General features: G+C 40.5%; 1 protein-coding gene and 1 pseudogene across 10 annotated transcripts in view; one reads left to right on the forward strand and one right to left on the reverse strand.

Annotated features, from left to right (window-relative positions):
- The window catches only part of ELF1 (E74 like ETS transcription factor 1), a 140,775-nt gene extending 138,564 nt beyond the window's left edge, over nucleotides 1–2,211 (forward strand). For all 10 annotated transcript variants that reach the window (XM_059684771.1, XM_059684770.1, XM_059684765.1 and 7 more), the window contains one exon: nucleotides 221–2,211. In XM_059684771.1, the coding sequence (XP_059540754.1) occupies nucleotides 221–821 (601 nt within the window). In that variant the 3' untranslated portion in view covers nucleotides 822–2,211. The remainder of the gene's footprint in view (nucleotides 1–220) is intronic.
- A 6,156-nt stretch (nucleotides 2,212–8,367) lies between these two features.
- Nucleotides 8,368–9,194, reverse strand: LOC132226348 (rRNA-processing protein FCF1 homolog; annotated as a pseudogene).
- Nucleotides 9,195–13,317: the final 4,123 nt, after the last annotated feature.

The following is a 13,317-nucleotide window of genomic DNA, read 5'->3' on the forward strand; positions in this document are numbered from 1 at the left end:
TAAGCCTTGGGTTATTTAATTTAATCTAATGGTATTCTTGGGTATTTCTGTATGTACAGTGTATACTGCAGAGTCTGGCATGATGTTAATTATGTTGTGATGGAAATATGGGATGTAGCATTTGAAATACGTAACTCTTATTTTGTCAAAATGACTTGTCAATGTTTTAAATGATGTAGAATATGGTAATTTTCTCACTTTTATTCCTTAATCTCAATAGGACTATACAGGCTCCAACCCAAGTTCCAGTGGTCGTGTCTCCTGGGAATCAGCATTTACATACAGTAACACTCCAGACAGTGCCAATCACAACAGTTATAGCCAGCACAGATCCATCGTCAGGTGCTGGGTCTCAGAAATTTATTTTACAAGCCATTCCATCATCACAGCCCATGACAGTACTGAAAGAAAATGTTGTGTTACAGTCTCAGAAGCCGGGCTCTCCTCCTTCGATTGTCTTGAGCCCTGCCCATGTACAGCAGGTTCTTACTAGTAATGTCCAGTCTATTTGCAATGGAACCGTCAGCATGGCTTCATCTCCATCCTTCAGTGCTACACCTATGGTGACATTTTCTCCTCGCAGTTCACAGCTGGTTGCCCACCCACCTGGCACTGTAATCACTTCAGTTATCAAAGCTCAAGACACAAAAACTCCTACCCAGGAAGTAGAGAAAAAGGAGGTCGAAGATGATTTGAAAGAAGACACTGAGGAAACCGATCAACAGCCACAGCCTTACGTGATGGTGGTTTCCAATTCCAATGGACTTACTTCTCAGGTAGCTATGAAACAAAATGAACTGCTGGAACCCAACTCTTTTTAATTAAAATTCCAAAAGAATTATGGATGATTGTTTTTTAATTTAACATTTCCAATTGAATGCAAACTATCTGATTCTAAGACAAAATTATAAAGATGTTCCTTTTTGTAGTTTTTAAAAATAATAAGAGTTAGTCTTGACTTTGTTAGATGAGGGAGGAAAACCAAAGTGTTTCTCTTTGTTAGCCAAATGTTTCAGAATTCAGTTGTGAAGGAACAGGCATTTTATACTATGAAGATATTCTTTTGAGATTTTTTTTCAGTTGTTATATCTTAAGCATTTTTAAAGTTGCTTTTAAATTTTTACAATGTCTGATCTTTTCTGATTCTGTTGTAAATACAGTACTTAAGTAGAAGACATCAGGAAACTTATATAGGAACTATTTTCATTCCACTTGTGTAAGTTAAGTCTTGACTCTTTCAAATGCAAGACACCTATTTTATGCTTTGTTAAAATTATGATTTCACTAGATTGACTTTTAGTTGGCTGCACAGTATATTGAACTATGACTGTAAAATATAACATTAAAATTGAAATATGCCCATGATGATGGCTGAACCTGTTTCAGAAGCAGGGTAGTGTGAAAGCATCAGTCTAAGAGTGGCTCTCCTCACTGGTTTTATAACCTTGGGCAAGCCACTGTTCTCTCTGGGCTTCCGTTCTCTGCTCGAAGTAAGGGATACATTTGGATTAGACTAGATTGTCTTCAGTTTCCTTTATAGTTCTAAATTTATGATTCCAACTCCTATATTTTAGAATTATATCAATTAAAACATCAGCTTATTTCCTAATGTAAGTATAGCAAACATATTGCAGAAAAATAAATGGCCCTAAAAATTAAATTTTCTACTATCTGTAAGATTACTATGAACCTGAATTCTTCATGAACTCTTTAGGCCCCTGTGCACTGTGGCCCATTAGTAAACATACATTGCTAAGTGCTAACTGATACACCGCTGTTCTGAGAGAGTCTAGACTCTTTCTTAAAAGCTCAGAAAACAACCAAGCATTGTGTTAATCTGTTTAAATGATCAGTTGCTATAAAAGCACAATTGCTTTATATTTTGGATCTTTTTAAAAATGAGTGTGGGGGAATTTCATACAAAGATAATATATATATGTATATCTACATTTCTGAAATAAATTTTAGATTACTTTTCAACTGTAAATAGTGTACATTTAATTTCACAAGAAAAATTGTTTTCTGCCTATTTTCTAGTATAGGAAAGATAAATTTTTGTAGATGAAAAAAATCATTTTTCTTTAGAGGTCTAATGTATGTTTTCATATTACAGAGTGACTTTGTATTTAAACAAAAATTTAAATTTTGGAATCCTCTAAACATTTTTGTATCTTCAATTGGTTTATTATTAAATAAATCATATGAAAATTCTCATGTTTTCAAGCAAATGTTTCTTAAGAACAAATATACAGAAAATGTTGCTAGTTATAGTGTTAGTAAATGCTCACGTAACAAACTCCATTAGTCACAACTGCAGAATGTCATCCTCTCCTTTTTCCTTTCTGCCATGCCAAATGGCAGTTTCCAGACATCACAACAAGTTTCCTAATTCTAGTTAGAAATTAGACTTTAATTAACAGAATATGAGAAACAGAAAATATAGGAAAATTTCAATCCTATACCTCTATATCCAGAAGTTACTTTCACTTATTAATTTTCTCATGCCAGTTAATATTCTTCCAAAATATCATTTTAAAAGGAGCATTCTTATCTTTGAAGAAGGATCTCAATGAACAAGCCATTCTGAGTTTTCCCAGTTTACTACCCTTCGCTCATGCCCGTTTCTTCTTTTTTCCCACAATTTTCCACTCTTCATCAAACTTAGTATAAAAACGCTCGTGCTTAACCATTTCTTTGAGTCTTCATTTCCTTACGAAGGCTCCCATGTCACATAAAACTTGTGTTAAATAAATTTGCATTCTTTTCATCTTTAATCGGTTCTTATCAGTTTGATTTTTAGGCCCAGTTAGGGACATTAAGAAGGGTGAGGAAAAGTTTTTTCCTCCCCTGGAACTCTCTCTAGGCATCCATCCCTTAACATAATCTTGTCATACTGAACTCTTGAATAGGGGCATAGCTCATTCAGTACTTGGCCTTTGAATATCAAATCATTGATTAAATATGTATTTATTAAGGAGAAGCACTTGTGATGTTACTGTCACTATCCTTAATCTATAACCCTGCTGCTTTCCTCACTTTCCATTCATTCTTTAACCCTTTTTAGTATTGCATATGCCCTTACTATTACCCTGAAATTACTGTTGCAAAGGTCTCTAAATAGTAATCAATTTCCATATTGGTAGATTTCTATCCTTCTCTTCCTTGTTTTCTCTAGCATTTGACCTTTTATAACTCACTCTTCTTGAAACTCTCTATTGTCTTCACTTTAGTACCCAACTCTTTCCTGTCCTCCTCCTGCCTTCATAACTGTTCCTCTTGGGTTTATTGAGAGACATTTTCAAAGATTGGAGCTCCCTTTAATTTTATCGAATGGTCATTGTTCTTATTCTCTTTGCTTCACTTTGTCCCCTCCAGTCTATTCTCAATGCAACAGGAGTGCCGTTCCCTGAACACCCTAAGAAGCCATCTCTTCACAGTTTATTGGCTAGATGGGTCATATACCCCTTAAACCAATCGCTGGCCAAAGAAACAGGATTATCATAAATGACTTAGTCATGCGTTGGGAAGATGGACAGCAAACAAAATTGGGGGTCCATCGTAAGGAATAAGGGTGGAGTGATACAACCTACTATCACCCATACACATCATTCTTCTATACATACTGGTACACTTTCAGAAATGTTCATGCCTATGGGAAACATGTATTTCCCAAAGAGAGATCAGCCAAAGGCTCAATTACTTGATCCATTTTCATGACTAGGATCATCAAGGTGATGTGCAAGTCCTCTTTTTCAAATCAGCTATGGCTCCCTAGTTTATTGTCCTCCACAAACACATCTATCTAGTATGAGCACTAGGAAGAATACTTTCCAAGTCTTCTCAGCTTTAGAATACACTACTTGATGGTGTAAGTTTGATGCCCTGTTTCAGGGTCCCCATTTTCCCAGCATTGCGTTCGTAGTGCCTTCCATTCTGCCTCCACCCGGCTTATTATACTACCAGTTTGGGTTCTTAGTCATTAACAATAGTGATGGGTTCTGGTTTTCAGAATTTTATTAGAAGAATACTGTATAGCTCACAGAATAGACAAGAGGACTAGAATCAGGGTCAATCTGAGTCACAGCTAGAATCAATTGCAAAACTATACTGCACAACTGGTCTGGAGAGGAAATCGTAGCCACTCTTGTCAAGCATTAAATACTGACTTTTGGCCCTGGCCAGTGTGACTCAGTTGGTTGGGCATCGTCCTGTGCACAGAGAGGTTGCTGGTTTGATTCTAGGTCAGAACACATGCCCAGGTTTTGGGTTTGATTCCCAGTGGGGCACATGCAAGAGGCAGCTGATCGATGTTCTGCTCTCACATCAATGTTTCTTCTCCCTCTCTAAAAAAACCAATAAACTATTCTTTAAAAATAAATAAATGAATACTGAGTCTTGTACCCCTTTCTCTACTGCAACAGGAATTTTGTTTTTATGTAGAGAAAATTAACCACAGTCATTTTTGATGCATTGTGTCGATTAGCTACTAATTTATGTGATTGGCAGAATCTACGTCAAGTGTCCAGGCCTTTAACTCTAAGGAAAGTTGAGAAAGCGAGTTCAACTTTTCAACTAGTTTGGCTTATTAGCTTCTATAGAAGAAGATGCTGCAGTGGGAACTAAAATTTAGGGAATTTCCTCCCAACATTGAAGGGGACTTAGATTCTTTGCTGCCTAAACAGAATGATCAATCTCCTCCGTAAGGGCAAATCCAGATTTTTTGGGACCTGAATTTACACAATTTGGTGGTTGGGTGGGTAAGGAGGCCTTATTTAGGAAAAGCACAAAATTAGAATCCCAAATTAGAGGGTTCGAATCAGTTTATGCAAATGAACAGCTCTAAGGCTGTACTTTTTAACTCCCTGTGCTCCCTCTATTTTCCAGACCTCTGCGTTTGCTGTTACTCTGCTTGGCACAGTTTATTTCATTCTATTTGGCTAACTCCTTCCTGTTCCTCAGGCCTCAGCTTAGACATTACTTCCTCTGAGAGCTTTCTCTGAGCTCTTAAAACCTTGCCACTGCTGTCATGAGCCCTTTAATTTCTCCCATTTGGGCACATATGACACACTAACTGCCTGCTGCTATGTGTCATTCCAACACTAGATTATAAAGAGCAAATGTTATACTCATTTTAGTGCCCTCAGTCCCAAGTGTAATATCTGTACATAGGTGCTCAATACTCATGAAATATGTAACTATACTACATACTAGAGGCATGGTGCATGAATTCGTGCATGGGTGGGGTCTGGCCAGCCCCCCCTGATCAGGCCTGGCTGGCCAGGGGGAGGGGATATGGGAGGTTGGCTGCCGGCCCCACCCTCTGGTTGAACTCCTGGTTGAGGGGACAATTTACATATTAGCATTTTATTATATAGGGTTCTCTTTGCCTATTTTCATGCTCGTGTTCTCATATTGCTAAATACTATCTGTATTATGCTGAGCCAGCTCAGCCAAGGGTTCCACAAGCCTGAGTGAGGGCGGTGAAGGAATGAAGAAATGACAAAGAGAATAAGCTGGGTCCAGGTGGATCTTCCTGTGCCTGGCTGAGGCCACAGAGAGAGAGATCCAGAGGCAAGCTGAGCCTTTATTTTATAGCCAGAGGTAAACAAGGTAGTGGTCACCATAGTTACAATGTTCTTGTGAGTTTCACTTGTTTTGGCAGCACTTGCTGCATCTCCCTCAGCCCATTAGCTTCCCAGATAAGATCTAGGGAGCATCATAAGGCCAAGCCTAATTATGCTAAGAGGACTGTGCCCTCTAAGCTGGGACTTGTTTGTGGCTTTGTCAACAGGTCAGTCCGAGGCTTAACCCTATACCCGCGCCCTACACTGTATGCTGATGATTATTATCAACTTTTACTCAGCAATGAACTTGTTTTAAAAACGTCTTTTTTGACCTATAATGGACATGCAATAAACTGCACATATTTAAAGAGTACAAACTCATGAAATCACTGTAATCAAGCAGTGAAGCTATCCATATATTTGGAGAGCCTTACCCTAAAAGTCTCCTTGTGCTCCTTTGTAATCACTCCCTTCTTGCTGTTCCTCCCTGCTCTTGGCCCATTCCACCACTCAGACAACCACTGATCTGCTTTCTGTCACTATATATTAGTTTGCATCTTCTAGGATTGTATGTACGTGGAATTAAACAGTATGTACTATTTTTATCTAGCTTCTTTCACTATCATAATTATTTTGATATTAGAGGCTCGGCTCAGTGCATGAGATTCGTGCACTGGGGTGGGGGGGGTGGGGGAAGAGGGGAGAGGTCCTTCAGCCCGGCCTGTGCCCTCTCGCAGTCTGGGGCTCCCTGTGGGCTGTTGGACATTCTTAGCTTTGCTGTGAAGGTGGGCTCCTGCCCACTGCCGCTGCACTCACCAGCTGTGAGCCCGGCTTCTGGCGAAGCTGCTCCCCCTGTGGGAGCGCACTGACCACCAGAGGGCAGCTCCTGTGTTGAGCGTCTGCCCCCTGGTGGTCAGTGTGTGTCACAGCGTCATACCTCAGTCTTTCTGACATTAGGTCGATTTGCATATGAGCTCTTTATTAGATAGAGGCCCAGTGCACAAAAATTTGTGCACTGGCCGGGGGGGGGGGTATCCCTCAGCCCCACTTGTGCCCTCTCACAGTCTGGGACCCCTCGGGAGATAACGACCTGCTGGCTTAGGCCTGCTCGCGGGTGGCAGAGGGCAGGCCCAATCCCTAGGTGCCTGCCCCGCAGCCCCTGGTCAGGCTCAGAGCAGGGCCAACTGGGGAGTTGGGGCGCCACCCCGTCATGCACAGAGCAGGGCAGATCAGGAGGTTGCGATTCCACCCTCAGTCATGCTCAGGGTAGGGCTGATTGGGGGGTTGGGGAGCCGCCCCCTGTCACACTCAAGGCAGGGTCGATGGGGAGGTTGCGGCGCCACCTCCTGTCACGCACAGAGCAGGGCCAATCGGGGTCTTGGCGCCACCCCTGTCACATACAGAGCCGGCCGATCAGGGGGCTGAGGTGCTGCCCCCTATCACGCACAGAGCAGGGCTCATCAGGGGGGTTGGGGTTCCGTACCCTGTCACACACAGAGCAGGGTGGATAGGGAGGTTGTGGCCCCACCCCCTGTCATGCACAGAGCAGGGCCGATCAGGGGGTTTGGGCGCTGCCCCCTGTCACGCTGCTCCAGGGGCCAGGAGGCCTCGCGGCTCCGCTGATCCCAGTGCTGGAAGGCCTCCCGGCTCTGCTTGACCCCAGGGCAGTGAGGCCTCGCTGCTCAGCTGATCCCGGTGCTGGGAGGCCTCATGGCTCCGCTTGACACAGGGGCAGTGAGGCCTCACTGCTCCGCTGATCCTTTTACTATATAGGATAGAGGCCTGGTGCATGGGTGGGGCCGACTGGTTTGCCCTGAAGGGTGTCCTGGATCAGGGTGGGGGTCCCCACTGGGGTGCCTGGCCAGCCTGGGTGAGGGGATGATGGCTGTTTGCAGCTGGTCATACACTGTTCAGGGTGGGGATCCCCACTGGGGTGCCTGGCCAGTCTGGGTGAGGGGCTGAGGGCCGTTTTCAGGCTGGGGGTGACTGAAGCTCCCAACCTCTCTTTTATTTCTTTTTTCTTTTTTATTCTGGGATTTTATTTACCTTCTATGGCTATCACTGGAGCTGAGAGCCGTCTTTAGCTCTGAGGCTCGGCTCCAGCTCTGAGACCTCGGCTGCTGAAAGCAGGTTTCTGGACTTTGTTTACCTTCTGTATTTGAAACTTCGTTGCGACCCCAGCTCTGAGATCCCAGCTGACTAAAAGCAGGTTTCTGGGGTTTTGTTTAGCTTCTATATTTGTAACAATGTTTCTTAGAGAGCAGCTCAGAGCCCAGCAGGCAGGCGGGGACCCTAGCTTCCTCCGTCACTGGAGCAAGCAAGCCTCCATGTTCGCATCAGCTGCCTGGCTGCCGACCGCCATCTTGGTTGGCAGTTAATTTGCATAGCTTGCTGATTAGCCAATGGGAAGGGTAGCGAAGTTACGACTAATTACCATGTTTCTCTTTTATTAGATAGGATTTCATCCATTTTGTAGTGTATACCATTCCTTTTATTGCTGAGTAATATTCCATTACATGGATATACTGTGTTTTTCTATTCACTTGTTGATGGGACAATTTGATTGTTTCTCATTTTCAGCTATTAGATTAAAGCTTCTATAAATATTTCTGTACAAATCTTTATATGGACATGTATTTTCATATCTCTTGGGTAATTACCTTGGAGTGGTCTGGCTGTATCATATGATGTATCATTTTACATTCCCACCAGGAGTGCATGTTTCTTCCAGTTGCTCCTTATCCTCTCCAACATGGTCAGTCTTTTTTTTTTTTTTTTTGGTGAGCAGTCATCTGATTTATAAAAAGATGTAACAAAATTTTAAATGAAACAAAATATCATTTTCAAAACACCACCAAAAAGTGAGTGTATTTAACTGTTCTCAGCTCATAACAGCAAATGTGTGAGTGGAGCAATATCGCATGTTGTAGCATGTTTAATAAACCTGCAACAGAGAAATTTGGTTGAAGGAAAGCAGAGAAACTTTGTGTCTTTTAAGTATTAGAATCGAGGGGCTCCATAATCATCTGGCATCCGCTCAATGTTGTACCTATGGTTAGAAATGTACATAATGGGAACTCCAGGGATCTTCCTGATTCTTCGTTTAAAGTCCCGGTCAACTGTGGCCACAATATAACACTTGTGCTGAGTTACTCTCTGTACTAAGCAGTCATCTGCATAGGTTCCTTTGTGTGTGCATGGTAATCGTTCAAATCTTGGATCCTTGGCAATCCTTAGAGCCACTTGATACTTCTGCCCCAATGTCTCAATTTCAGCCATTACACAGTCAGTTATACAAGGGATACACTTGGCATAGAGACAATCCATCATTGACTGCACTAAGTCCAGTTTGGCCTTAATGGAAAAGTTGATAAAAGTTGGTATCAACCAGGATGTGGTAAGGTGGGCCTAGCTGTGTGTTATATTGGAAGAATAAGCAGGAGGGGTGTTGGGGGACTTCTCTTTCTTTGAGTGCACTGGGATCTTTCGTTTCTTTCTTTTTAGGTTTTAATCTTTCCTTTTCTTTAAGCCTCTGATTTCTAAGACTAAGCATTCGCTTCATGGTCGCATACTTCCTTGTTTTCTTTTGCTTCTCCATGTTCATGCCGCACTCTTATTTCTTCCGGAATCACCGCCCCATGGTCAGTCTTAATTTGCATTTTTCTAATGACTTATGATTTTGAGTACCTTTTCATGTGTTTCTTTTCTGATCCATATATATTCTTTTTTTTTAAAATATATTTTATTGATTTTTTACAGAGAGGAAGGGAGAGGGATAGAGAGTTAGAAACATCGATGAGAGAGAAACATCGACCAGCCGCCTCCTGCACACCCCCTACTGGGGATGTGCCCGCAACCGAGGTACGTGCCCTTGACCGGAATCGAACCTGGGACCTTTCAGTCCGCAGGCCGACGCTCTATCCACTGAGCCAAACCGGTTTGGCCATGTATCTTCTTTGATGAAGTGACTGTTAAATTTTTTTTTGCCCATTTTAAAAATTCTATCGTTTTTTTATTACTGAGTTTTGAGAAGTCTATAAATCCTGGATACAAGTTGTGGGGAGCTGCTATAGGGTTAAGCCTGGGACTGACCTGTTGGCAAAGTCACAAACAAGTCCCAGCTTAGAGGGCACAGTCCTCTTAGCATAATTAGGCTTGACCTTATAATGCTCTCTAGATCTTACCTGGGAAGCTAATGGGCTGAGGGAAGTGCAACAAGAACAAAAACAAGTGGAACTCACAAGAACAGTGTAACTTTGGTAACCACTACCTTGTTTACCTCTGACTATAAAAATAAAGGCTCAGCTTGCCTCAGGATCTTTCTCTGTGGCCTCAGTCAGGCACAGGAAGATCCACGGAGACTAAAGAGAGCTAGAGAGTTCTGAACACTGTCTCCGTGTAAAACATTCTTCGCCGACTCCATCCACACCTTTGGGAACCCCTGGACCCCCGGGGTTGGACCCCGGCAACAAGTGTTACTGGTTCTAAGTTGTGTGCCTGACACTTCAAAAAGCTAAAACTCAAAACATCAATTTGGAATAAGGAGAGGTTTATTGATCATGTAGGCGCCAACCAAGAAGATGGGACATCTAGTCCTCAAATCCATATTAACACTAGATTGCCCAAGGAAGTCATTTTGACTGCTTTTTAATTTCAATTAGAAAAACAATTATGTATATAAGGACACAATGTCTTAGAATTTTGTGACTTTTTGTACAACACATAAATGCGTTTATTAATAATTGTAGTTACCTCCCCCCTCCTTCATTTCCGGTATATATATATGTGTTATACCTATATTGCCCAAAAGCAGTCATTTTTACTGCTTGGGAAATTTTAAGACTCTTATTATTGAATTGAGTAAATTTCTTATATGACCAGTTCGGCTCTGTATTGAAATAACAGTTTTCATTTTTTTTCGATTACCGTCACATGATAACATAGAAGTACATGATAAGTTGTCGATACTTGATAAGTTGCAGTTGCTCAATAAGCTAAGCTAGTACTTGTTATTCGAATCTTTATGCAGTGATACTTGTTCTAATAAGTTGTTTATTTCTTTTGCGCCCTAAATTCATGAAAGAAATGTCAAATAGAAGTGAGTTATTGGAAAAGCTAAGGAACATAAGTGAAGAGTGCTCCGATATTATTCTTTCACAATGCAGTCATTTTGACTGCTTTTGGGCAATGTATGTATATACTAAGTTTCAGTCTTTCTAGTGTTAAGAAAGTAGAGAGTCCAGGCTCCTTTTATGTTAAGGGAAGGGAAAATAGGAGAGCTGTTGTTGTAAAAACTCAAGTCCCAAGCAGAATTCCTCTAATGATTAGCATGTCTAAAGCAGAAGCTGTTAGCCTGAAGGTCATGGAACTTAAAGAAGATGGACTCAGAGACCACGCATTTTACTCTGTTACAAAAACTCTTCATCAGATGTGATTCGCAAATATTTTCAAAGTACCAAAACTTTAAAAATTTTGGTAAAGTCTAATTTACTAACTTCTTTTATGGTCATGAAAGACTTGGCTTTTGGTGTCATGTCTATGAAATCTTTACTTACTCCAAGGTCACAGCAATTTTCTTTCCTCCATAAGTTTTATAGTTTTGAGTTTTACATTTAGGTCCAAGATCCATTTTGAGTTAATTTTTGCATGGTGCAGGGTATGTTTGAAGTTCACTTTCTTACTTTTGTATATCCAAAAGTCTAAAAAGAGTATCCTTTCTACCTGGAATTACCTTTGGACTTTTGTTTAAAATCAGTTGTCCATACATGTATGGGTCTATTTATGGACTCTGTTCTATTGGTTTGCCTATCTTTGTGCCAATACAGAAAGTTGATGTGTTGGAATCAGGTAGTGTTAGTTATCTAAATTTCTTCTTTTACAAAGTTTATTTGGCTATTCTAAATTTTTGGCATTTTCATTTGAATTTCAGAATCTGTTTTTTTCAACTTCTACAATGAAAAAAAACCTCAATTTTGCGTGGGACCATGTTGAATCTATAAACCAATTTGGGAAGAACCAACATGAGTTGGTCTTTGGACTCATGAACATAAAGTGTCTCTCCATTTAAGTGTTCTTTACTTTCTCTAACCAATGTTTTGTAAGTCTCAATGTATACATTTTGCAATGCTGTGCCAGATATATTTTTCAGTACTTAACATTTTTTATGCTACTGTAAATGTCATTTTTTAAAATTTCAAATGGACTGCTTAATTTTCTTTCCTTTAAATCTTTCCCTCCTATTTTATTGAAGCGTAAAGTACACAAATCTTAACTGTACAACTTGATAAAATTTTATATCTGAACACACTGATATAATAACATTCCAGCATCCAAGATGGTTCCCTCATAGCCCTTTCCACCTAAATCATCCTCTGATGCCCCTCAAAGTACTTTAAAAAGAAAAATTGCCCAGCTGGTGTGGCTCAGTTGTTGAGCAATGACCTATGAACTATGAGGTCATGGTTCAATTGCCAATTAGGACACATGCCTGAGTTTCAGGCTTGATCCCCAGTGGGGGCTGTAAAGGAGGCAGCTAATCAATAATTTTCTTTCATCACTGATGTTTCGCTCTCTCTCTTCCTTTCCCTTCTCTCTGAAATCAATACAAAGATATATATTTTTTTAAAAAAGGAAAAAGGAAGCCCAGGAGATAGCACCAGAAGATAAAGCTATTCAGGTAGGATTGCTGAAATTCAAAAGATAAAGGCATAGAAAAATAAAGAGAAGTCAGCATATGAAAAAAATGTTTGCTTAATAAGGAGTTCAGTGATGCTTAAATATTACACATTGATGTATATAAGCAATAAGAAAATTTAAGGGGTTTTGTCTATTATTTAGGATCCCCACTGTTTCCTAATATTTACTTCAGTTCCCCATTGTTTTACAGTTTAGGAATACTGATATTGGTTCACTCTTAATAAAAGTGTTACAAAGTACAAAAAACAAATTAAAAATATGAGGATATTGTAAGGAGCCTCTGGGACAACTTTAAGTGTACCAACATTCACATTATGGGGTACCAGAAGGAGAAGAGAGAGAGCAAGAAATTGAAAACCTATTTGGAATAATAATGACAAAAAGCTTCCCTAACCTGGTTAAGGAAATAGACATATAAGTCCAGGAAGCATAGAGTCCCAAAAAAGATGAACCCGAAGAGGCCCACTCCAAGTCACATCATATTTAAAATGCAAGAAGGTGTGTGGGAAGTGATCAACCAAAGAACTTGTATGCATATATGCATAACCCATGGACACAAACAATAGCTTGGTAAAAGCCTGGGGTTGGGCAGTCTAGAAATGGTCAATGGGGAGGGGGGTAGGAAGTGGGTACATATGTAATACTTTCAACAATAAAGATTTAAAAAAATTAAAACAAAACAAAACATCATCTCCCTAAAACCCTGGAATCATCCTTGACTCTCCTATTTGCCTCACACACCATATCTACTCTACTGTTAAAACCTGCCAGTTCTAACTTCAAAAGAAAATTTAATTAAAAATAAATAAAATGCAAGAAGGTAAAGACAAAGAGAGAATTTTGAAAGCAGCAAGAGAAAAGCAGTTAGTTACCTACAAGGGAGCTCCCATAAGACTGTCAGCTGACTTCTCAACAGAAACTTTGCAGGCCACAAGGGATTGTCACGAAATATTCAAAGCGATGAAAAGCAGGGACCTACAATCAAGATTACTCTACCAGCAAAGCTATCATTTAGAATCAAAGGATAAGAGTTTCCCAGACAAAAAATGAGCTAAAG

Source organism: Myotis daubentonii, chromosome 2 (assembly GCF_963259705.1).
Source record: "Myotis daubentonii chromosome 2, mMyoDau2.1, whole genome shotgun sequence".
Classification (NCBI taxonomy): domain Eukaryota; kingdom Metazoa; phylum Chordata; class Mammalia; order Chiroptera; family Vespertilionidae; genus Myotis; species Myotis daubentonii.